Genomic DNA, 23,636 nt, shown 5'->3' with positions numbered 1-23,636 from the left:
TCCACACTGGCTTAATAAAAGGCCAGCTAAATGAATGTCATAACGGCTATTTATAATTATACTGACCCTTTTTGTGTGCGTAATAATATATCTGTTTTTGACATTTTTGTAATTGGCAACTGTTAGGTTTCCTTTGTTAATGAACTGACTGTTTCCTAGAAAATGTGTCAAAAGGAAAGCTATACACTTGATCTAATGCTGTATTGTCTTCTTGTCTTTAGAAAACACACTAAAGAGCTGTTTTTCTTGGGCAGCGGCTAGGTAATTTAAAGATAGAAAGAACCACTTTAGTATACTATCATTTGTTTCTTGCTTTCATAAGTAATTTTTTTTTGCTTTCTACTTTTATAGAGCCAAGTCATGAGATCTTTTCTTTTTTCCAGAAATAAATAATGTCATAGATAATCCTTAATTTGACCCTCTAGCTCCTGGGGTTAGAGATAACATTTTTAGTTCCAATTCTTAAAAGGCTTTGAGGAGAGGTAAGAAATAGAAGCCTTCTAATTCTGTCCCCATCATCCCATTTGGCCTTGAATTCCTTGGGAACTGAAAAACTGGTTAATGCCCCTGAAACACAGCAGAGTTGGGTTTTTTTGGGGTTTTTTTGCTACCTAAGTACCTGTGCCTTTTCCATGAACCATCTTCAGGTGTTGCAACCATGACATGTTAGTCCAGAACTACGTGACTTTTCTTTTCCCAGATAGCAACTTCAGGCCTAGGTAGCCAATTAAAACACAAACCCAAGAAACCACAGCATCCACACTTCCAACTCTTTGTCCATTTCCACTGGCAGCAAAGTATATCTTTCGATAAACATGTGTTAAGATGTGCAGTATCTATACTGGATAATAAGTAGTATCTAAAAGTAACTTGTTTCCCATCTCCACTATAAAATCACTTCTTTAGGGAGCATTTGATGGCGAGTGTCTGGTGAAATACTCGAGAGTTTATTCTGTTCTCTTTTTCATTTACCTTTGTAGACCCACCAAAATAATACTAGTTCCAATGCATTCTACATTTTAGCCAAACTCTTTTATTTGCTGTTCCATATATATGCTACTGGCACGTTGCTCCAAACATGGAGATAGAAGCAAGGAAATAGTTATGTATCTTAGCACATAGCTGTTCTTAGGATCCCAGCATCCTTCAAGGTTCAACTTAAGTCTGACTTCCTACATCTGGATCTTCCTGATCCCTTTACAAGCTGGAGCCCGCCTACCTATCTCTTGTTTCATTCAAAGCTCCGCTCAAGTGCTACCTTGAAAGCTTTCCTGGTCCTCCCAGATTCTAATGCCTTTACCCTCAAAATTATCTTCTACTTATTTTGTGTACTTTGTGTACTGTCACCTGAAAGTTTTTGCGATGAACTCAAAAATAGAGAAAGGTCCTATATGTATGTGCAAAACTAAACAGCTCTTTCTGTTCTACATCCATCTGTCCTACTTCTCCCCTCTCCTTGTACCTGCCCTCTTTATTCCACATATTTCTGCTTCAAATATTCAAATATTCTCCTCAAGTCTGTACTCCCCTCCTTTCCTTCTCTCTAGTGGGTAGAGAAGAGAGCCTGAAAGCATAACCCACCAATCTCTGCGGAGATAGACTAGCTCCTGAATAGTTTAGTCTGGAATAAAGAGCCCAATTGCACAAAACCCCAAAATTTAATAATAGGAATTGCAAACAGAATTAATAAAATTCTTTGGAGCCTTTAAGCAATCTTTTGATTATCAAGAAGGGAATTTAGCTCAATCAAATATCCACAGATTTCCCTTTGCTCTCTCACAATTTTTGTAGAAAAAAGGGAAACTTAGGATATGGTTAAAATTATTTTTTTTATCTAGCAAATCATTGTTAAAAAAAAGTAATAACTAGTAACTAAAATATTTAAATTGCAAAGAAATCCTTAGGGATTAATCATAGAAATGATAGGAAATTTCATTAAATATGACAATAAGGTAATATTCCTAAATTTGGGGCATGCAGCCAAATCATTCCCTAGGGAAAAATTTATATCCCTTATGAATTGGGAATGCACTTGAAAATACTGGAAAATTAAGAACTTTAAAAAAATCTAAATTAAATACAAAAAAAGAAATCCTGAAAATAAGGAATTAACAAAAATTGAAAACAAAAAAACTTAAACAAGAAATAAGACAAGGATTTGTTGGTTTTTTTTTTTTTTAAAAAAACCCACACTAAAATAAAGAAACCATTTACTAATTTGGACTAGATGGAAGAGGAAACCAAATTACCATGAAAAAGCAGAGTATTCATAACTAATGAAGAAGAAATCAAAGCTATTATTAGAAACTACTTTGCCTACAAAGTCAAGAACTTAAATGAAATAAATGAATATTCACCAAAGCAAAATAGTCAAATTAAAAGAACAAGAAATAGAGATTTTAAGGAAGCCAATTTCAGAGAAAGAACTTTTAAAAATGCAAAAATTAACTTTTCAAAGGAAAACACTTGAGGAGCAGATGAATTCATAAGTGAATTCTATCAGACATTCAAAGAGTAATTCTAATATTATGTGAATTGTTATTAAAAAGAGCAAAAAAGGATCCTCTACCTCATACCCAGAGGGACAAAGATGACCCCAAAAAGGGAAATAATAAATATTGGAGGGACTATGAGAAAATAGGCATATTGAGGCACTGTTGTTGGACCTATGAATGAATGCAAACAATCCTGGAAAACAATTTGGAATTATACACAAAAAGGTAACTAAATAGTGCATGCATTTTGACCTAGCCTTACCATTGCAAGGTCTATTCTCACAAGAGATTTTTTAAAAATAGAGAAAGATCCTATATGTACAAGATTATTTAGAACAGCTCTGTCTATTTTATGCCCATATCTTCTCTGTACTCTTTCTCTCCTCTCCTTCTACCTGCCTGCTTTATTCTACATATTTCTTTTTATTCATATTCACCACTGAGAGGTGCCCTTTGGTTGAACTCTTACTACATTAAAGACAGGAGAGATTTGTGGGGATTATGGACTATTGAAATGTACTAGGAGCTTCCCAGCAATTTTAATGTTAGCATTTGCCAAGAAACATGAGACTGTTTACCCTCTTTTATTGGCATAATCAGTGGTGAAATAGAGTGTATTGAATTCCTAAATGATTTTTAGATAACTCTAAGATATTCTATTGCTTGTTATGCCTCTTTCAAAAAGCAGTAAGAGATGATTTTTTAAAAAAGCAGGATCAGGTTTAGTTTATTATTTTCTTTTAGAATGAAGTGAAAAGGGAAGAATTTCAATCACAATATTTTCCTAAAAGAACATTTTGTATTCCTAAATGTCTGTGAAAGAAAAAATTGCCTGTTTGAGACCCTGTCTTATGAGTGAATCTTTTTGTTATTAATGGGAAATTGATCACCAAGTTTTCTAAATGATTTCACTGGCAAAATGTCATTGCATTTTTGACAGATGTATCTGTGTAACCAAGGACTGTATCATCAGGTAAGTAGGGAGGAGAGCCCAGGACATTGTAAGTGGAGGATTCTGTGGTGGGAACTTGGATCCAGAGGTCTTTGGACAAACCCTACAACCTCTCATCATTCCTTTCAGGACCTTCAGTTAATCTGTGGTAGACTCTATTACAGTATGTTGAGAGATGGAAATCGCACCTCACTCATTTTGCTATCTCCCCTCTAATACCCCTACTTCCCCCACCCCAAAGTGTGAAAGCCAAGCAGGTACTTTCCTAGCTCCCGGTATGCATCTGTGCATGAATAAAGCTGCAACTGCAAATGACTCAGCTCTTTCCTTATGATTATAAATTTTTACTTGCATTTTTGTCCCTGTACTATCAGAACATTTATTTTCCTGTTGGAAGGACAAACGTGTTTCTTATTTTCAAAAGTATACTGCATGTGTTACATTATTATCTGAGATCCAATATACTAACCTTAGGATTTAGTTTTTCCTTTTACTCATCTTTAATTAGTAGTTACATACATGATTTCATAAACATAGTAAAGTGAAAAATAGGGAATGTATATCTAAGATATATTCTAGATGTTTGTGTGTGTGTGTGTGTGTGTGTGTGTGTGTGTATGCTTACATGTGTATAGGCATACACATTTCTGAACTGGGGAGCATTATAGAAGATGGTGAGCTCTAGAAGAAGAAGACCCCACAGAGAGGAAGAGGAAAAGGACCCATGCATGCAAAATAATTTTAGCAGCTCTTTTTTTTTGGTATAGCAAAGAACTGGAAACCAAGAGAGTGTTTATAAATTTGGGAATGACTCATCAAATTGTGGTGTATGAACATAGGAAATATTATTGTACCACAAGAAATGATGAAAGGGACAGTTTCAGAAAAACCTAGGCATATTTGTATTAATTAATACACTGTAAGATAAGCAGAACTAGGAAAATAATTTATAAAGTAACAACATTATAGAGAAAAACAATTTCCTAAGTCAAGAAACTGGGCAATATAATAACTCTCCATGAGTCCAGAGGACCAGAGATGAAGCATGCTCCCAGGGGAGGACTGATGGATCAAGCTGCGCAATAAGACGCATTTTGGGCACAGCCATTGTGGGAATTTGTTTTGCTTAAATATACATATTTGTTACAAGGGTTTTCTTTTTCTTTTTCTTTTTTTCCCAATGGGAAGAAAAGGGGAGCTGAGAATATGATAGGCAAAAAAAGGGAAAAAATAGAGCACAATATCCTTGAAGCCTTTGTATTAAAAAGTGCACCTCCCCCCTCATGATGATTACTAGGAAAGAGAAGAATTTGGAGCCTTGGAAAGAAAATAAAAGGAAAGTCAGAAAGAATCACAGACCAAGAGAATTACTTTGAAACTTGTTGAATTTATTATGTATTTCAGAAAAGCAAACAGTATATGATAGATATGTACAGATTAATATACAATCCTTTCTTTCTGTTCCGTCACGTATATGGAAATACCCATTCATTGGATGTTTAAGTTATAAAAAAAACCAAAAAAAAGCTTTCTCAGTCTCATTCTCTTCATTTGTATGATGAGAACAATAACAGCACCTCCCTCACAGAGTTATTGTGAGGATCCAATGAAGTGACAAAGCACTTTGTAAACTTTAAAACACAATGTCAAAACTAAATGGTAGTTTATACAGCAGCTCTTGTTCTTGATAGTCATGGAGAGGAAGAGACATATTCAGTCCCATCCTGGTCCATCTTCTCTTGAGCCATTTGGTGATCTCAACTTCTGACTGGAAGTTTATTTTGATCTGTAAACAAGGAGTATAAATTTAAGATGTTTTGTTTTGTGGCTGATTTGACCTCTGCCCAATATCTTGTTAGGATTGAACCCCAGGCTACAAGGAAAGTTCAGGGAGGAAAGTGAAAGCCTTGCTAAATCTCCCCATTCATTGGGTCTTTCCAGGATGGGGGTAAATTCAGCACCTGATCATGAAACTTGATGGAAACGTTCACTATTGAGCTTTGGCTAACAGTCCATCCAGGTTATCAGAATCTGATTTTATTATCATGATTGTGTTCCTGGAAATTGGAATTAACCAGGACATCATCCATTGGTGTCACTTCATACACTAAAGATAGCATGAAAATCCTTTTTGCAAGGAGTAACCCATATGGATTGAAGTTAAGCCACAGGAACTTTAATTACAGGGCTAGACAGACAAGTTCCATGTCCCACAGCAAAACCTGCATGTATTTCTCTCTTTTTGAGTGTATTGTTTCTTGGAGAGAAGCCTCACCTACAAAGCACAGCAAACTTACCTTTTCTTGTTAATTAATTTAAGTAAATCCTTTATTTGCTTGGAGGTAAGGTTCAGACATCTTTGCTCAAGAGTTCTCTTCATTGTAGCACTGCAGTAAAACAGGAAAGAAATTACATATTTGTGATGATGAGGTTTGTCTCTACACAAGTATAATGAAGCTGTGGGTTCTGTCTTGGAAATACTCAACTCTCAAATCCTAAGGCTTAGTCTTCTTCCTTTCTTGTGATCTTAAACATTGACCCATCCCAAACAGAGGTTTCCTCACTGATAAAATGAAGACGATACAATTGGCTCCAATCTTCATGGAGAGCCTGATTAAAATAGTTCCCTTTTCTTCTGTCTTACTGCTTACAAGGAGTATTTTCTTACATAGCTATTAAAGTATTTATTCTGTATATATTTGTGTATACATACGTTTCCTTTCCTGATAAAATATAAGATCCTTATGGATAAGGAATTGTTTTATCTATTATATCTGTCACCCCAGTGCTTAGCACATAGTAAGTGTTTAATAAATGCAGGTTGATGATGTTTTTCTCATGATCATTTCAAGAAAAGAGATGAAATTTAGAAGCTGGGGAATATTCTTCCTTGCTAAAAGTGATTATACTTTCAATTCGTTAACTTTCATAGTAGATTACTGAGCTCTGTATGTCTCGGTCAGACAGTTTTTATTTTCCAAGTTTCATTTTCCCAGTAAAAAACCCTGACTATATTTTAGATAGGAAAGAGAATTTGTGATTAAAAAAAGAATTTGTGATGTAAACATTGGGAGAAGATTTAAAATATGAAAATTATATAGTAATTTCTGCTTAATTTCCTTGTGCTGTACTAGAACAATCTTACTTTGTAAGCATTAAGTCAAAAGCTTAGGTCCAGTTTTACAAAAGGCTCAGAATGGTCAAACTAGACTGTTACTGATCTTTTCTGTGATCATTCAGTATCAGAACTCACATTATTATAGAACTTTTAGATTTACAAAGCACTTTCTATAGAACAACCCTATGAAGTAGGTAACAAGTGTAATTATCTCAAGGGCCAAAAAATTTAAGTGATATGTCTATTATGTCACAAGTAGTGAGTATACAAGCTAGGATTTGAAATTCTGAATTTAAGACCTCTGTTCTTCTCCTTGTACCATAATTCCTTACACTTTTGATGTTTGATTAAGAACTATGATGGACCTGCGAAAGTGCTATCTATACACACGTAGCCAATAGGTGGGTTTTTACTCACATGATCTCAGTACGTGGACATGAAGAACTTTGAGGAATCACTTCAAGTTTCTGTAAGGATTTCACATTGGGGACACCATCATGAGGTTTGATGCATCGACAACGTACACTTCTTGAGAGTGGGGATCCTTAGGGGAAGAAATTGGCAGAATAGAACAAGTTATTATGGTGCCCCAGAGAGCAGTGAATATTCATAGGAGGCTTTCAGCAGAACACTACCACTTAGACATGAGTCAGAATGAACTTGCTCAATGCAGACAAAAGCACATTGAATTTGTCTAAGCAGAAGCTCCAGGTTACAAGGAAGCTGAATTTTGAGGATCTTTTAAATATCACAAGTTTTCACGATGAGTGAATTTCAGGATGATTTGATTAGAAAAAAATACATTGATAAGATAGCATTCAGCAAATGGGACCAACCCCAAGTTTTAAGTTTGCTCTGGGAGATTTTTCTCTTGGACTTTGACAAGTTGGTTTAAATCACAGAGGCTTTGTCTGTTGTTCTGGGTGCCTTTTCACTCATATGCATTTCAATTCTTTACTAACATGTATATATTCAATTCTATTATAGACGTCAAAATAAAATAATATATCATTGTGCTTTCTTACCTTGAACCCTGGGCAAAATAATGAAGAGCCAGCAAAGGAGGAGAACTGTGCAAAGGGTAGCACTTCGGTTCATGGTGATAAGACTGGATGCTCCTCTTTAGTCCCAGTGTGCTCTGAGAGCTGGAGAGTCTCTGAGAGACCATGTGCATAGGAATCAGTATTTATAGGCTCTTTGCTCCCCTTACCTCTATTTGATCCCATTACAACGCACACTTACTTGTTCCTGGGGAAGTCCCAGATTATAGAACTGAAAGTATTTTTTATCTAGCACTGTTTCCTTTTCAAGGAATCCCCCAGTTTGTTTGTTTTTTTCAACAAAAAGAATCTTAAGTTTCTCTTTCCTTTCAATCGCTGTAACAGATGAGCTTATTTCAGTAACCAGCTGAGGAATTTGGGCCAAGTAAGAAATGAAGTAAAATGTTTAAGCTGTTTATAAACACACATATAAAAATGCCAAGGAAATATTCAAATGATTAAAGATGAAAAGAGGCCATTCATCCATTTAATAAATATTGATTAACTGCCTATTGCCACTGAGACACTGAGGCAGATCCTGAAAGGGATAGGAAGACAAATAGATTGTGGCCTTTTTGCCCCAAAGAGCTTATAGTCTAGTATGACCATAGATGAGGGAGGTTAGTCTGTGTCACATGGACACGGAGGCAAGGGACCATGATTCTGTAACTCCTTACTTAAGACTAGAAGGTGCTGATAGGATAGGAAAAAGAAAGAGAAGGCAGTCAACTTTCTCTGGGGAGCCCTTTCTGTCTCCTGGAGGGTGTGTGTGTGTTTGTCCTTTGTTGCTGAAGAAGACCATGCCATCAGAGAAATGATGACATGACTTGCATTTGACTTTGTTTTGAGTGAGGGAGGGCTGTGCAGGTCACCAGCCTCACTTCTCCTCCAGAGCCATCTGAATGCAGTGACCAGATATTCATTAGGATGATTGGAGATGACCCAGGATGAGGGTTAAGTGACTTGCCCACAGTCACACAGCTAGTGAATGTCAAATGTCTGAGATGAGATTTGAACTCAGATCCTCCTGACTCCTGCACTGTTGCTCTATCCACTGCACCACTTAGCTGCCCCTCCTGGAGGGCATATGAGAGCTAACTCTTTGCCTTTTCTTTTTCTCTCTGGTCCTTGAACTGAGAGTGTTGTAGGATTCAGGTCTGGTCTCCTGGTACTGGTCTGGACAGGTTAGAGGAGTTTGCTGGTGCTTCTCCTTAGTTTTGTTAAATCTTTGTTTTGTTGGGTGTTCTTCACTGTTCTGAACTGGTACTTTGGGGATTCTAGATTGGATTCCAAATTTTTCCATTTCGTTCTTTTCTGGAAGTTGTAAAATCTAAATTTAACAGTCTTGTCATCTGGTCAAGGAAGCCATCACTACTTATGGTTGAAACTAAGTTGTGAGGAGCAGAGATTTACCAGATGCTGTTATGATCCATTCAGAATGGATTATTAGAGGTACTTTTTAAAATACATTTTCTGTTGATTGCATATAGATTCATAGGTGTGTGCAGGAAATTTCATTAAGATGTATACCCAGGAAATTTCATTTCTTAAAGTGAATTTTGAATATTTATTCACAGAGGACATTTTTATTCATCAAACTGTAGAAATAGTCTTGTTACTTTTTCTTAAATTAACAACTAAAATGTTTTTAAATACAAAAATTGAAATTATTTTGAGTTCTAATTATTTTTCAATTGAAATTTTTAAAAATTAAATTATTTTACAATTTAAATTATTTAAAATTTAAAAACATAAAAAATTCACAAAGATCTCCTTTTAATAAAATCTTTCTCTTTTCTTTGAAATAGGGGAGGCAGTAAATGTTTACATAGTGCTTAATTTATGCTAGGCGCTTGACAAATATTATCTCCTTGGATCCTCACAACAACACCGAGGTAGGTTTTGCTAGTACTCCCATGTACTGCTGGCTAATCCAGAAGTAGCTGTCCCTTTACTAGAATGTTAAGAAGTATGGAAAAGCATTATTTCTTCTGATGGGCTGGTGCTTTTGAGGGACACAACCAGGTCAGTTCTCCCTTGGACTTTACCTCCTCAGCAGCCCTGGCAGTCTTCAGCAAGCAAGGTGTCCCAAAAATCTCAGTGCAGTTTCAAGCTTTACTAGCCTTCACTGTATGCTTAGCTAGGTGAGCCATAGGACTTCATATCCCTGGCTGATTCTTCTGCTTTGTATTTCTTTCCCTGAATGCAGAACAAAACCATGATCCTGGGAGACTGATGTCTGCAGCCTTGTCAACTATCTTGTGAGTTTCAGAGGTCTAGAGTTTCTGAATGGGAGTTGGTTGACCATTGTTAGGAAGATGCAACAACTCAGAGTACTAAGGAAGTCCAGGTCATGCCTGTTTGGCTGGAGCATCTATCTCTGGGAGTGTTTTGCTCAGATGTCTTGGGAGAGTATAATACAGCTGATAGATTATCATTACACATTTTAAGTATTTGTTAATGTACACATCTGAGTCTTTACTTATTTCTTTTGTGGTGAGGATAGCAAAGGATTCTGGGAATTGAGCATTTTTTAGCCTGGAGAAGAGACTCGAGGGTAATATGAGGGCAATCTTCAAGAATTTGAGGAAATGTCACATGGAAGGGAGACTGGGCTTGCTGTGTCTGGGGTGAGAAGACAGAACCAGAATCAAAGGGGAGAAACTGCAAAGAGAAAGTTCAGCTTTAATGACCTGAGAGCTTCTTCTGGTGCTCTCCAGATTTGGAATGGGCTGCCTCAAGTGGTAGAGGGTGTTCTTGGAGGTCTTCAAGCTGAGGATGAATAATTACATGTCCAGAACATTATGGTAGGAGTCCCTTCATGTTGGAAAATGGTCACTGAGGTCTGTTCTAACACTCAAATTCCGTGGTTGTGTGACGTAGCTGTCCTATGCCTGATATCAAATACTTAGTATAATAAATGCCTTTCTAAAATGGGCCCTATTGATCCTTTTTTGGAGGGAGGACCTATATATGATACATAATGAAGAGCATTTCCCTGGAATTCCAGGTAGAAGCAATGAGTCAGAGAATACAAGAAAAGCAAGGTCCCTTCTCTTTTGGGTTAGCCTTCCCCAGGACTGAACCTGGTCCATGTCAACACAGAGGCTCTGTGTTCCAGGGCAATGGTAATGTGTATATATTTTCAAGCAAGCGCTAGCATTTGATAAGAGAAGGCATAAATCCAAAATAGCAAACATATCCTTATGGATAAAAAATTACAGAATACATTTTGGCAGTCATAATTTTGTAGGCTAATGCACATATGACAATTATTAAGATATGTTCAGAAAGTGCTGTATGCCTCAGATGTTCCTGGGACATTTTGTTTCGATCTCTCCTTTGCCCGGATTAGGTTCTACCTTCTATAATACCAACTTTTAAAAATGTGTTATATATTCCCCTCCCTTCAAAACAGTAGATTAAAAAAAGTACTCGAGGGTCCAAACTATGCCATTTTGCTTCTTGTATCACTGACCCCTGCCTGACACAGTGCCTTGGGTCAAGTACTTAATACATGACTGCAGAACTGAAGCTGTTGAACGGAAGTGTTTTCACCGGTGGGTGAAAATTTAGAGGGAGGCAACTTTTATTGTTAGAAGGAGAAAACTTTTGTAACAATTTGTTAATGAGACAAGCTGTTTTGTGGCCTGAACAACTGTCTGTTGTTGAAGATGATCAAGCAGAAACTGGTGGATCATTTGCCAGAAACGTTTTTGAGCAGGAAAGTTTGGGCAGTCTGCTTTGGACTGATCTGTCATTGGTCTTTTGCAGGGGGCAAAGTTTCCTTTTGGTTTAGCGTAATAGACATTTACTGGGATATGAACTGGGTGTTCAGTTTTTAATTCACAGTTTGTTTTGGGATAGATCCATATTTTTTGAAAATGTTAAAGGGTGCTAGAGAAACTGGTATGATTTATTAGAAATCAAAGTATCCTTGGGATTTCCATATATTGTGGCAGTTAATAATCAAAGTTACGTAATCACTGTATTTCATACCCTTCTGATTTCTAAGAAGTAATTCCGTTTTGTACTTCATGAAAGTGAAACTACACAAGGTTGATCTTGCCTGATTGCCCAAGTTTTATCTCTGTCCAGTAAATCAAAGTTACAGTTTTTTGTCAGGTTTAGAAAAGCAGGTTAACTACATCGCCATTCCAAAGATGAAATTGCATGAATGAACAATGTATGTTCTAAAGAAAACATTAATCCTAACATAATAGGTTAGCTGCCCAAACTTGTAAGAAGTCAACTGTAACATTCTAAGTTGGTGTGTTAATTCATTTCTACCATATATTACATTTAACAGTCAAAAAACAGATATGCAAAATACAATTTTTATTTTCCTAGTGATCCTCTTAAGACCTAAATTTGCTATATTTATGTACTTAATTCTCTCTTTTTTATTAAAGGATAGAAAACAAGAAATGGAAAGCATTTCTTTATTATCATGAATGCTCCATAGAACATAAGAGCTTAAAAGAATGATGATAATAGTAATATTCACTGGAGTGATGTAAAGGTGTCTAGAATCTGAAAGAGCAACCACCTCTGTAAAATTGACACATATTTCAACTTGGTCTTTCTTCAAAAACCAATGTTAATTGTCATTTTTATTCCTTTTACTTGCAAATCTATATTCTGTCTTACAATCATTCTTTGATGCTTTATTAAGGCTTCATCTAGCATTTCTGACTGTCTGACACATATATATAGTATATATGTATATATGTATGTATATGTATACACATATATACATATATATATTTCTAGCATCTAGACCCTAATGAATTCATTATCTCTAAGTTACTTTGGCACACTATTAGTAGTATAGGTCTATATCTCTGAGGAGAGTTTAAGAAGACAGAAAAAGAAAATTTCTACTTATCTCCATAAAATTGATGGTTGAAGGTATGGGAATGAATGAGATGAGGAAGGTGGAGAAAGAACAGTGACTGTGCTGTTCAAAGAGTCTAGGATTTGCAATTCGATGTCTTGCTTTCAAATTTTGCTCTACTTATGTGACCTTGGGCAAGTCATTTCACTTAAGTTTTTAGTTTCCTCACGTGCACAATCACAGGAAAGAACTTGCTCTTTGAGCAGTCTCCTGTGATTGTGCATTTTGCCAGCTCTCTCTGCATTATAAAGCAATGGTCTCCAATATTTTTGATTAGGCATCCCTATCAGTCAAAAGTTTTAAGCACTTCCCCGATATGTGTACATATGTACTTACTTACATTTACAATTTTATTTATATATGTAAACTACTGTACTACTAATTATGTCATTAAACACACAAAGATAATATTTTTAAAAGAATGAGAATAGTGAGATAAAAATGAAGCAGTATTTGATCTTTGAGTCACTTGGAAGCTAAGGGGGTTGATTGAATAGGGGGTCAGACCTACACTTTGGAAGGGGTATGGAGTATATATTGGAAAGGAAACATTCCCCCCCTCCTGTGAAGCAAGGTAAACAATTAGAAGGCTATTGTGGAAGTTCAGGTGAGAAGTGATGCGGGCCTGAACTGGAATGTAGCTGTGTGCATAGAGAGAAAGGGACAGATGTGAGACATATGGAGATAAAAACAAGATTTTGGCAACTGATTGTGTGGGATAAGGAGAGAGTAAGGAGTCAAAGATGATGTCAAAGTTGTGAACCTTAGTGACTTAGTGCCTGCAATAGTAGAGAGGGGAGGTGAGTCCCACATGTCTGACTGTCCGTAGGATATCTCAAAACAACAGCAGTGTAAGAGTTTAGCCTTCTTTCCATTGAACATCATCATCATTCCATCCACCCCAAGCATGGGGATTTGACCTTAGGTCTCTTTGGATTCCAAGTCCTGCACTCTTTTTAGCAGGCCTATATCTATTTAGGGGATCATGGATCTAGAGCCAGAAGGGACTTCAGAATTCATCTGATCCAACTCGTTCACTTTGAAAATCAAGAAACTAAGTGACAGGGAGTTTAAGTAACTTGCCTCAGGTCACACAGGTAATAAGTGTCAGGCGGGATTTGAAACCTGACCTTTTCTCTCCAGAGCTAGCACTCTTCATTGTATCACACTCACTCTTTTCTATCTGCTTCAGTTCTGGTATTCCAAATCTATTAAAAACTGATTAAAAAGATAGCATGTAGCTATCCAGAAAAGACCATGCAGACGAACTCTTCCCTTTCCAGTACTCGAATTCTCTATCGTTATCTCTTCATCCTGGTCCTGTTCCTTCAACGTATGCCTCTCCTAAGGTTTTGTCCTTGGTCCTTGTCTCCTCTTTCTATATTATATTATCCATTCCCAGGTGACTTCACTTGTTTTCTCTGTGGATCTGAATACCAAATTTGTATCTCTACTTCCAGCTGCTCCTCAGCGTTCCAATCCTGTATTTCCACTTACCTACTTTGTGCCTATTATTATGTCTTTATGTGCATCCCCCTCACTTCTCCATCCTGTTACTGATACCATCACTTTCAGTCACACAGGCTAAAAATGGAGAGTCATCTTTTGACTCTTTCCCTGCCCTCACCTCAGTTGCCAGTGCAATTGATTGTCATTATGTCCCCTATCCAGCCTCTTCACTCTTGCAGCTCCCTTATTTCAGGCCCTCATCTCATCACCTAGATTATTTTGTGATCACCTTCTAATAGACCTTCTTGCCTCTAGCCTCATGGAATTTCAGGACTATCATTGGCCACCCAGAACAGTTGCACAAAGTAGAGCATTTCTTTCCTGAAGTTGAAAGAGGAAATACCTTGAAAGCCTAATGTAGGTGCTGGCCCCTCCACAAAGCCTTTCTTAATCTCTTCTGGACAAATTGATCTTCTATTTCTTTCTTCTTTAAATAGAGACTTTGTCTTTCATAGCAGTTTGCTTGGACATCTTTTGCATTCATCATATTCTCCTTTCAGTTAAAAAATTCTGTAGTGTACTTGTCTTTCCTCTCATTAGAATGTAAATCCCTTGGGAGCATGGTCTGTGTCCTATCTCCTACTGTTGTTATTCAGTCGCTCTGTGACCACGTTGTAGAGTTTCCTTGGCAAAAATACTGGAGTGGTTTACCATTTCCTTCTCCAACTCATTTTACAGAGAAGGAAACTGAGACTAATGGGATTAAGTGACTTGCCTAAGGTCACACAGCTAGGAAGTGTCTAAGGTCAGTATTGAACTCTAGGCTTGTCACTCTATGCACTAGACCACCTCGTTGCCCACCTCTGCTTCTGTACCCAGCACCAAACATCATGTCCTGATTTGAGTTCTTTGGTATAATTCTGTCAATACTGAGGTCAGTATCTTAATCTCTCACATGTTTCCATGTTTGTTGAAAATGCTTAAGTGAATCCATAATCTCTCATCCAAGTAAATGCTCCTTTCACAGTTTCAGATTACAACCTATTCACTCTTCCCATCCTGTGAAATTTTTGCGCCTTTGTTCCTATACATCTTCTGTAGAGAATCTTCCTGTAATGCTGGTGGGTCAGTCAACTAGTTAGCTAGCCATCAGTCGAGTCCCTCCTTTTTGTGAGGTACTATTCTAAGTGCTAGAGATATAAAGAAAGGCTAAAGATCTAAAACTCTCCATCAGACCCCCAGAAACTTGATACTTCAGCTCTGCAATTCATACTTCCAAAGTTACCCCCATCCCCTGGTAATCCTTCCCTCTGATTGGATGTTTCCTCTCAGAACCTCCATTTAAGGAAACTGTCCAGGTCAGCCATCTCTTCCTTTGTTACCAGGCTACAATCTGGATTCCTTCAACATCCCCCTCACTGGGTACACGCCTCCTCTCTACTTACCCCCATTAGAATAGAACCTCCTTGAAGGAAGAGCTTTTCTTTTTACTTGTATTTGTATTTCCAATATTTGTCGTAGGTCTCTGTATGTAGTAAGTGCTTAATCAAGGTTTATTGACTTGTCTCTCTGACAGTCTCTGCTCTCAAGGAATGTCTAAAAAGAAGGAATGTACACCCCCATAGAAGAAACAACAGGTAGACAACTGTGCAAAGGAGAAATAGACAAAATAAGTTGAAGATGATCAACAAGGGGAAGGAACTCGCATTACAGGAGCTGCGAAAAGGCTTCTTGTAGAAGGTGGGACTTTCCTTAGACTTGATAGAAGCTCTGGCATTTAGGAAGCAGGGATGAGGAAGGAGAAGACCCAGCTACAGGGGACAGCAAGTGAAAGTGGCTGTCTTGGGAAGATTGATTGTCAAGTGTGAGGAACATCAAGGAGGCTAGTGTGATTGGACTGCAGAGTATGTGGGGTTGGGAGGATGGTGAAGGTGTACAAAGACTGGAAAGGGAAGAATGTTATGGGAAACTTCAAAAGCCAGCCATGATGTATATTTGATAGGAAAGGCAACAGGAAGGCCCTGGAGTTGATTGAATGGGGTGGTAATGTGGTCAGACTTGCATTTAAGTAAGATCAGTTTGGCAGTTGAATGGTGGATGGACTAGTAGGGATGGACTTGAGGCAGGAAGACCAACCAGCATCTATTGCAGTAGACCAAGCATGAAAGGACAAGGGTCTTCACTAGGGCTGGAGCTTTGTCAGAGGACAGCAGGGGCAAGAGGTAGAAACAAGATAGGACTACAGACTGGATACAGGGAGTAAGAGTGAAGAGTTGAGGATGCCCCTGGTGATGGGGAGGATGGTGGTACCTTCCACAATAATAGGGAAGTTGGGAAGAGGGGAGGGTTTGGTAAGAAAGATAAGTTGAGTTTTGGACATGTCGAGTTTAAGATGACCAACAGGCAGAGATGTGAGGCTGGGTATCAGGAGAAAAATTAGGGCTAGCCAAATCAATCTGAGAGTAATTTGCATAGAGATATTAGATGAATTCATGGGAACCAATGAGATTGTTAAGTGAAATAATATATATAGAGAGAGGTCCCAGGACAGAGGCTTGGGGCACATCTGCAGTTAACAGGGTTGACCTGGATGAAGAGGGGAAGAAAGCGAACAAACATTTATTGAGTGCCTACTGTGTGCCAGGCGCTGTGCCAAGTGCTCTGCAAATATTACCTCATTTGATCCTCTCAGTAGTCCTGTGAAGTAAGTGCTATTATTATTCTCTTTTTATAGTTGAGGAAACTAAGGCAGAAGATAAATGAGTTGCTCACTGTTACACCATTAGTATGTATGAAGTTGGATTTGAACTCAGATCTCTGTGACTCTCAGCCCAGCAATTTAGTCATGTGCCAGATAGGGACTCTGAAAATCAAGGAAGACTGAGAAGATGTAGTCAGATGAGTAGGAGAAAAACCAGGAGAGCGTAGTGCCGTGAAAACCTGGAGAAAAGAGAAGAGGGCGAGTCACAGCTCCAGAGGCTTCAGAGGAAGGAGGAAGTCTGAGGAAGACCAGTTAGATTTGGCAATGATGGGATCCTTCTTCACTGTGGAGAGAGGAGTTTCATTTGATTGATGAAGTCAGAAGCTGGATTGTAGAGAGTTAAGGAGCTAGTGGGAGGAAAGGAAGGGGAGGCATGAAGACAGCACATTTAGTCAGAAAAGGGAGAAGAGATGGAGAACAACTGTCAATGGATTAAGTGAGGGATTTGGAACTTGGGGGAGACATGCATCTGTTTATAGCCAGTAGGGAAACAGCAAGAAGACAGGAAGAAATACTAAAGGGAGCAGTCTGCCAGAGAAGATGAGAGAGAATGGGGTCACTCAAGCAGGTAGAGAGGTTTGCCTTTTCATGTGAAAAGGAGGCAAAGGAGGAAAGAGAGATAAATGGGATCTTACTGAGATGAGGTAAGGGGGAGGGGAGAGGAGGAAGCTCTCAGGGAATGGCCTCCATTATTTCAGGGAAATATGAAGAAGAATTCTCAACTGAGAAGTGTTGTGGGCAGGAGAACTATGGGGGATTTGAGATGGTCTGGAAAAGTTTGGAGGAGCCATTGTGGTGAATGGGGAGTTTAGTCAAGGAAGGGTGAAAGGGTTTCCTCACCATAGCGAGGGCCCAGCTGACATTGCATTATGTAAATTTGTAGTGAACCCGTAGGGCACAGTTTTGTGCTTTTCTCCTTTATTCAGTAATGCATGAGTAAGACTTGCAAAGACATCTGATGGTGGGAGCAATCTAGTGCTGAGGCTTGGCAAGGCCAGATCTTTAGTAGGATAATTGGGTAAGAGACTCAAGAGTAGAGAACAGTGTAGAGTTGAACTAGTTCATCAAGGGGTCCAGATGGAGACGAGAGTGTAGCCAGTGCAGGATGATGGCCTGGGAAGGAACTGAGGGATAGAGATACTGGAGGTCATGGTGATGGTGAAGAGCAGGGTTTGTGGTTGCAAGTCAGAGGGAGAAGTAGAATTATAATAGATGGTGATTGAAGGAATTTTGGAGTTCTTGGACACAGAGGTGGTGAATTTGTGAATAACGGCCAGCTCCAGGATGTGACCATCTCTGTGTCACTGAGGAAGCATGCAGGAATAGGTCATGGGAAATGACGAAGTTGAGAAACTGGGAGATTACGGTGTTAGAGAAAATGTAAATATAGATATTGAAATCCCCGAGTATGCGGGGAGCGGATAGGGAAGAAAGTAAGGCTGTGAGCCAGGTAGTGAACTCATTGAGAAAGGAAGGAATGTTTGGAGTTCTGCCAGAATTACAACTGGGTGAGAAACATGAATTGTATGAACTCTAAATGAAGAGAGGCTTTTGAATGATGGTGGTAGAGAGACAACCAGAAAGTAAGTGACATTGGAAATTGGGGTATTCTGACTTTCCAGCCTGCCCAGCAACTGTAGGGGTGGTGGAGGGGAGAGTCACGCATCAATGAGTGCAAGAAGATGAAAGGAGTGAGAAAGGGAAATGCTGAAGATGAAAGAAAGTTAGCTACCTATGGAGAAGGCTTTCCAAAGGGCCCACTGGAAGAGGTGGTTAGCTTTAGAGGGGGATGTTGTTGGGGATGGATGAATGCTCAGTACCAATGCAACACTCGGGGTGTCCATTTGTTATCTTTTATTCCCACTGTATGACTAGCCTACCTGCTTCCCTAGTCATACGTGTCACAAATAATGTCTTACGCACCAGCCTTTGTACACAAACCCACTTCATATCTTTGTCGTCAGTCAGTGCATGTGCCATAAGCATTTAGTGATGCTAAATGTCTGGGAATAAGACTAGTGGTTTCCATTCTTAGGTTTCTATAATTGATAATAGGAAACTATTTTGATCCATTTCAAAATGAATTACGTTTAGGTATCTCCAGTTTTTAGCATAAGATACTGAGATACTAATAAAAGACAATCATTTTTCTCAGTAAAAGAAAATGCAAATACAAAGATGATTGCTCAAAACTGATTTATTTTCCAACACATTTCTTTAGCATATGAGATTACTTCTCATTTTAAGCATTTCCACAATAGTTATACTTATCATTTCCAAAAGCAGAAAAACACTAAAATGTACATTTCAGTGAAAAAAGATACGTGAACATGTTCCCTTGAGTCACTACTTGAGCTGCCACTTTAAGTTGGGACATTTCAGCTCTTCTCCTTTCTCCCAATGCAGTGGCACTTAACAAGCTAATTCTTTGTTATAACAACACTATGAGGAATAAAAATTCTTCCTTCACTAAATATATAGTACATTTTTTATCCAAAAGATAACCATGCTTTGTGTGTAAAATTATTCATTACTCAGATAATTTCCTATAGCATATATGAATTTGGATCTATCATATTTTGATTAATAGTATAAGTATTATTAGTAATGTATGTTGATGTCTCTACTACAACTCCTGATGGTAACATGAGACACTGTAACCAAAAGAAGAAAATGAGATAGTCAGTTGAGAAAGGAAAGTAACTTTTCACAAACACTGTACCAACTGTATATAACAGATCTTGGTGATGCTTGGGTTAGACCATCTAGCTAAGTTGGTTCCAGAGTGGATATAGGCTGAAACAGGGAAAGAAAGAAGTTGTCTAGACTAGAGGGTGGATTATAGGATTATAGATCTAGATGGGGAAAGAATGTGGAAGGCCCTTTCCTCCAAAGTCCCATCATTTTTTAGAGTGGGTAGTGAGTGGTTTAGTAATCATGAAAGGATTTAATTGAAGTTTTGATGTTCTTTATGGTGATTTGTGATCTTTCTTCTTAAGAAATCTTTTTTACAGCTCTCTGTAAAACAAAAAAAAGGAGTTATCTGCTAATGTTATCCTTCTTTCCAAAGTATTGATGTGATTTTAAATGTTTGACAGAAAGGGAGAAAAGGGGAGAAAAAGAAAACTAGAACAATATCCTTGAGGCTTACCTTCAGGATAAACTTTCCTTGTTTGGATTCTGGATTCAAACACATTTTGTTCCCATCTTTTATCGGGGTGATACTATTAATAGATAATCAAAAAGAGCCTCTATCAGATTCCTGAGGTAAAACTGAGTAAGTACCACTGTCTTCATGATCATCAAGTCATTTACTTACACTATTTCATTTTTGTCACAACTGTTACTTGGAAAAATTATTGAGACATTTTTAACGTTTCTTAGATTTACCGCGTTCACCATGGGGCCTCTACAAAGGCACCGGTTCTTCCGGAACATTAAGAAACCTGAAAGAGATATAAGGTATTAATTAGTAATGCCAGCAGTTATAATACTCTATCTCTACATATTATGTTAATTTTCTTTATATGTAAACTGTGTTTTCATTGGTGAAAAGAAAATCATTTACTAAGCAACACAGGGCTTAAGGAGGGCTTAAGTCAGATTAATGCAATTTTTAGCTTTAAACTTAAGCAAAACATTAAGGAAAAAGATTGACAGAGTGGTGTAGAGGAAATTTATAGGGTTCCCTATAATAGTGGGATACATCTAATTATTTCTCTTTTAAGAATTAACATGCTTACCTAACAAATTGGCAAAGATGATAAAAGGTGGGAATAGTCTGTGTTGGAAGGAATGTGGAAAAACTAATGCAGGATTGTTGTTTTTGTGAACAGGTACAACCACTCTGGAAAGCACTTTGGGATTGTACAGGCTAATAGATGTGTAGTCTAAGGCAGAGATCATACTGCTAGGCATCTATCCGAAGGGAGATCACTAATAAAAAATAAAGACTCCATATGTATGAGATAATAGCAAAGATGATAGCAAAGAACTGGCAAGGTAGAGCCCATAGATTGAGGAATGGTCAAACAAATTGTGGTGCATGAATGCAAGGGAAGTCAGCTATGCTGTAAGAAATTAATGTGATGACTACTGAGAAGCCCGGAGTAATCTCCATGAGCTGATGTGATATGAAGTAAGCAGAACCAGTAAAATAGTCTATATGCATGACTATGTCAATATCAGGGGAAAGAACAAAGATCATAAAACAATCCAAAATGAATTATACAAGGATTGAAGAATTTTTTAAACCCAAACTTAGTTCAGATTTTGGCTTTGTAATTTGCTGCTTGGTCTAGAAGAGGCAGCATGGTAGGCATCCAAAAGTATCCTCAGCTTTTCAGTTAGAGAATCTGAGTTCACATCACAGTTCTGTCATTTGTTAACTGTATAGTCTGAGCTGTAACTTGTTATGATCAAAAATGTTTTCTACCACGTGATGTTATTGCCCCCAAATTTAAACTTGCTGAATTAAAACAGCTGCATCTGCTGCTTGCCTAATTCTATAATATGTAACAAAAGGTTTTGTCAAGGAATAAACTGCTTTCTAAGGCCATAGACATTTTTAGCATTTTGTGTCAAAGGTCTAGTGTTTGCTAGTACTTATTACAAAAAGGATATTAGATTTTGGCCTTGTACTTCAGAATGAAAGAAGAAAAAAGGTTAAGATTTGAATCAACAGAAAAGAGAATGAGGATAATTGAAGGAAGTCAAAGAAGGAAATATTCTTGGGCATAACCAGGAAAAAAAAAATTCTACTATACCGTGAACATCAGGAGAATAGAGGAGGATGGCTAAAAGTGCAGCCAGAACCTTCAGACTCATGTTTGGGTTGCAGCTGGGTCCTAGGAATGGTAAACAGGGAAGAAAGTTTTGAACTGGTATATGCAAGTTCTATATACCTATGCTGCAGCATGTGACAATGGGAATTTCCCTTGAGTCATTCCCCATAAAATTTTAGATTCCATTTTTTTATTCCTAGAAATGATCAGTTTTACAAGATGTGCTTTTGTTATTATGTTATTAAAGGGAGTATAATTTTTTTTATTTTGAGAAGTTGTGAATGGCCTCAAGCTTATTTCACCATTTTCATTTCATCTTTGAATTTTTGTTGATTTGAAATTTTTGTTGATTTTTTGTTTGTTACCATTTATTACTTAAAAATAAAAGAGCCTTGTTCCCACCTATGTAGACCAGTTCCTTAAATTTTTGCCTTTTCTATGTGCAAATCAAATCTAGTTCAGTAAGTGCTTATTAAGCACTTACTGTATGCTAGGAGCCCTGCAAAGTACTGTGAGCCCTACCTAGCCACTAAGAGGCTCCTAGTCTGTTGGACAGAACACAGATAAGAAAATACAAAACACACTAGGTAGCCTACACTGTTGGCAGTGGTGCTACTGTCCTGTTGGGCTAATAGGGGGTTGGTCCTGCCTTTTTACTCCCCCCACCCCACTCTATCCTACCTGCCATCAGGCCAGGCCCCCTTTGGGGTCTTCGTTTCAGGAAGGACTCTTTCTCCAGCTAGTTCTAGGACCAGAAAAGTGGTTTTCCTTTTCAGCCTGGCATAGAAAGACCATGGGAAAGGCAAGTCCAGGATCCCCTGCTAGCACCCCAATCCCCGCCCCCCTGGCCCTGGCAACATACCTCATTACTTCCCTCAGTCAGAAATGCTGATTAATATGTGAAAGGGCCTGATTCAGGGTAAGTGAAGGGTAAGTTTCTTTCACTGTTTTGGGAACTTAAAAAATATAAATCAGTCATTCTGTTCCCACAGCTCAAGCCTGTCTTAGCCAGAGAATTTCTCGGGTGAATTATATGCCAGTTGTAAAATTGATTTCTTCCTTCCGGCTGATCTCCCTTACACTACCCCCATTGTTTCTCTTGGATGAATTTGCCCAAGAATACATTTGGAGCAAATACAATGATTAACTACATTTATTATACTTAAAAGATGAAATGAAACTGAAAGTAAACAGACTGTTTAGAAATAGAGATTCTAAGAAGTCACACTATGGAGTAGAAAGAGTGGGAACCTGAAGAAAAGAAGAGAATGAGACTGTGCACGCATGCCTCCTGGCCTGAGTCTCTGCATCTCATCACCCGGCCTCAGCTGCTGCTTGTGTAGCAGTTGTCCATGGTTTCTTCTCTGTTGAGTTCTTGCCATTCCATTGGAGGGGCTCCTTCCTGGAGCGCAGCCTTCTCCATTTCTCTACAGCTTTCCTGCTTTCCCTACTCTATGGCAGCTCCTGGCCTCCACCTCCCTTAGGATGGGACTGGCTGGCTTGTCAGGAGTCGGATTGGGGCAGACCCAGCTCAGGCCAGTTCTTCAGGGGATGGAGAACAGAAGAACGGTTTGGCCTATCTTCCAGAGCCATCACCAGGGGTTCTTTTCTATCATCCTAATCTCCTTTACAATACCAAGAGAGCACTGCATTTAGAAACTTTGCAGCCTTTTGCAAAATCGGCCACATTTTATTTGACACCGCAGAGTATCAAAATAAGCAGCACGTAACAGAACAAAGTGATCATCTTAGGGTACCCTGACCAGCAAATTTACACCAATAGTATAGACAGTAGACATGGCAGTGTGCAAGTGTCACTTGGCAGACTCCTTTATTGACTACAGGTCTAATCAACATGCAAGCCGTTACAGGCATGTGTCACAGCAGGACATGAATATCCGTAGAACCCAGGTAAATATGCATGAGAAAAAGCAATCCCGTCATTTAGCCTGCAAAATAACAAGTATGCATAGACAGCAGTGTATACGCGAAGAGACATAACTATGCATCACTTTATGTGTGTGTGTGTGTGTGTGTGTGTGTGTGTGTGTATGTTTGTCCTTCATTCTCAAAGAGGACCATGACATCAAAATGATGACATAACTAACAAATGCAGCAATGGTACATGTATGACTAGCAC

At 38.3% G+C, this 23,636-nt stretch overlaps 3 protein-coding genes across 11 annotated transcripts in view; 1 reads left to right on the top strand and 2 right to left on the bottom strand.

Moving 5' to 3' along the window:
* Window positions 1–23,636, top strand: part of ART3 (ADP-ribosyltransferase 3 (inactive)) — a 129,608-nt gene that overhangs the window by 43,636 nt on the left and 62,336 nt on the right. For 2 of the 8 annotated variants that reach the window (XM_072624108.1, XM_072624112.1), the window contains one exon: window positions 9,414–9,500. The exons of 5 other annotated variants lie outside the window; for them this stretch is intronic. The gene's annotated coding sequence lies outside the window, so the exon portion shown is untranslated. Of the gene's footprint in view, window positions 1–9,413; window positions 9,501–9,814; window positions 9,867–23,636 lie in introns of all 8 variants that reach the window. One more of the 8 variants, XM_072624109.1, reaches the window with a different exon arrangement.
* On the bottom strand, window positions 4,815–7,801 carry CXCL10 (C-X-C motif chemokine ligand 10). The gene is given in 5 exon segments (XM_072624070.1): window positions 4,815–5,233; window positions 5,745–5,834; window positions 6,983–7,109; window positions 7,591–7,674; window positions 7,677–7,801. Coding segments are annotated over 5 exon segments (426 nt in total). The 5' UTR covers window positions 7,792–7,801; the 3' UTR covers window positions 4,815–5,223.
* On the bottom strand, window positions 18,892–22,444 carry CXCL11 (C-X-C motif chemokine ligand 11). Of its 2 annotated transcripts, none has more exons than XM_072624121.1 (5): window positions 22,359–22,444; window positions 21,479–21,559; window positions 20,032–20,158; window positions 19,864–19,936; window positions 18,892–19,730 (listed from the first exon to the last, which is right to left on the bottom strand). In XM_072624121.1, exons 2-5 carry the CDS (start codon window positions 21,537–21,539, stop codon window positions 19,707–19,709), a joined length of 285 nt encoding a protein of 94 aa, XP_072480222.1. In that variant the 5' UTR covers window positions 21,540–21,559; window positions 22,359–22,444; the 3' UTR covers window positions 18,892–19,706. The 2 variants fall into 2 exon arrangements, with proteins under 2 accessions (XP_072480222.1, XP_072480221.1); XM_072624120.1 differs by lacking the exon at window positions 22,359–22,444 and adding an exon at window positions 22,178–22,298.

The sequence above is a fragment of the Notamacropus eugenii genome, chromosome 7 (assembly GCF_028372415.1).
Source record: "Notamacropus eugenii isolate mMacEug1 chromosome 7, mMacEug1.pri_v2, whole genome shotgun sequence".
NCBI classification, from domain to species: domain Eukaryota; kingdom Metazoa; phylum Chordata; class Mammalia; order Diprotodontia; family Macropodidae; genus Notamacropus; species Notamacropus eugenii.
The sequence above is the reverse complement of the archived record's forward strand: the minus strand, read 5'-3'. Positions and strand labels throughout refer to the sequence as shown.

Bases quoted from the DNA above. Each gene is read 5' to 3' on its own strand.
- CXCL11 (XM_072624120.1), bottom strand. The intron at 20,159-21,478 runs GTATAGTAGAAT...TATCTCTTTCAG, and splicing joins CTATTCTCCTGATGTTCACG to GTTTCTTAATGTTCCGGAAG. The intron at 19,937-20,031 runs GTAAGTAAATGA...ATCTATTAATAG, and splicing joins TGTGACAAAAATGAAATAGT to TATCACCCCGATAAAAGATG.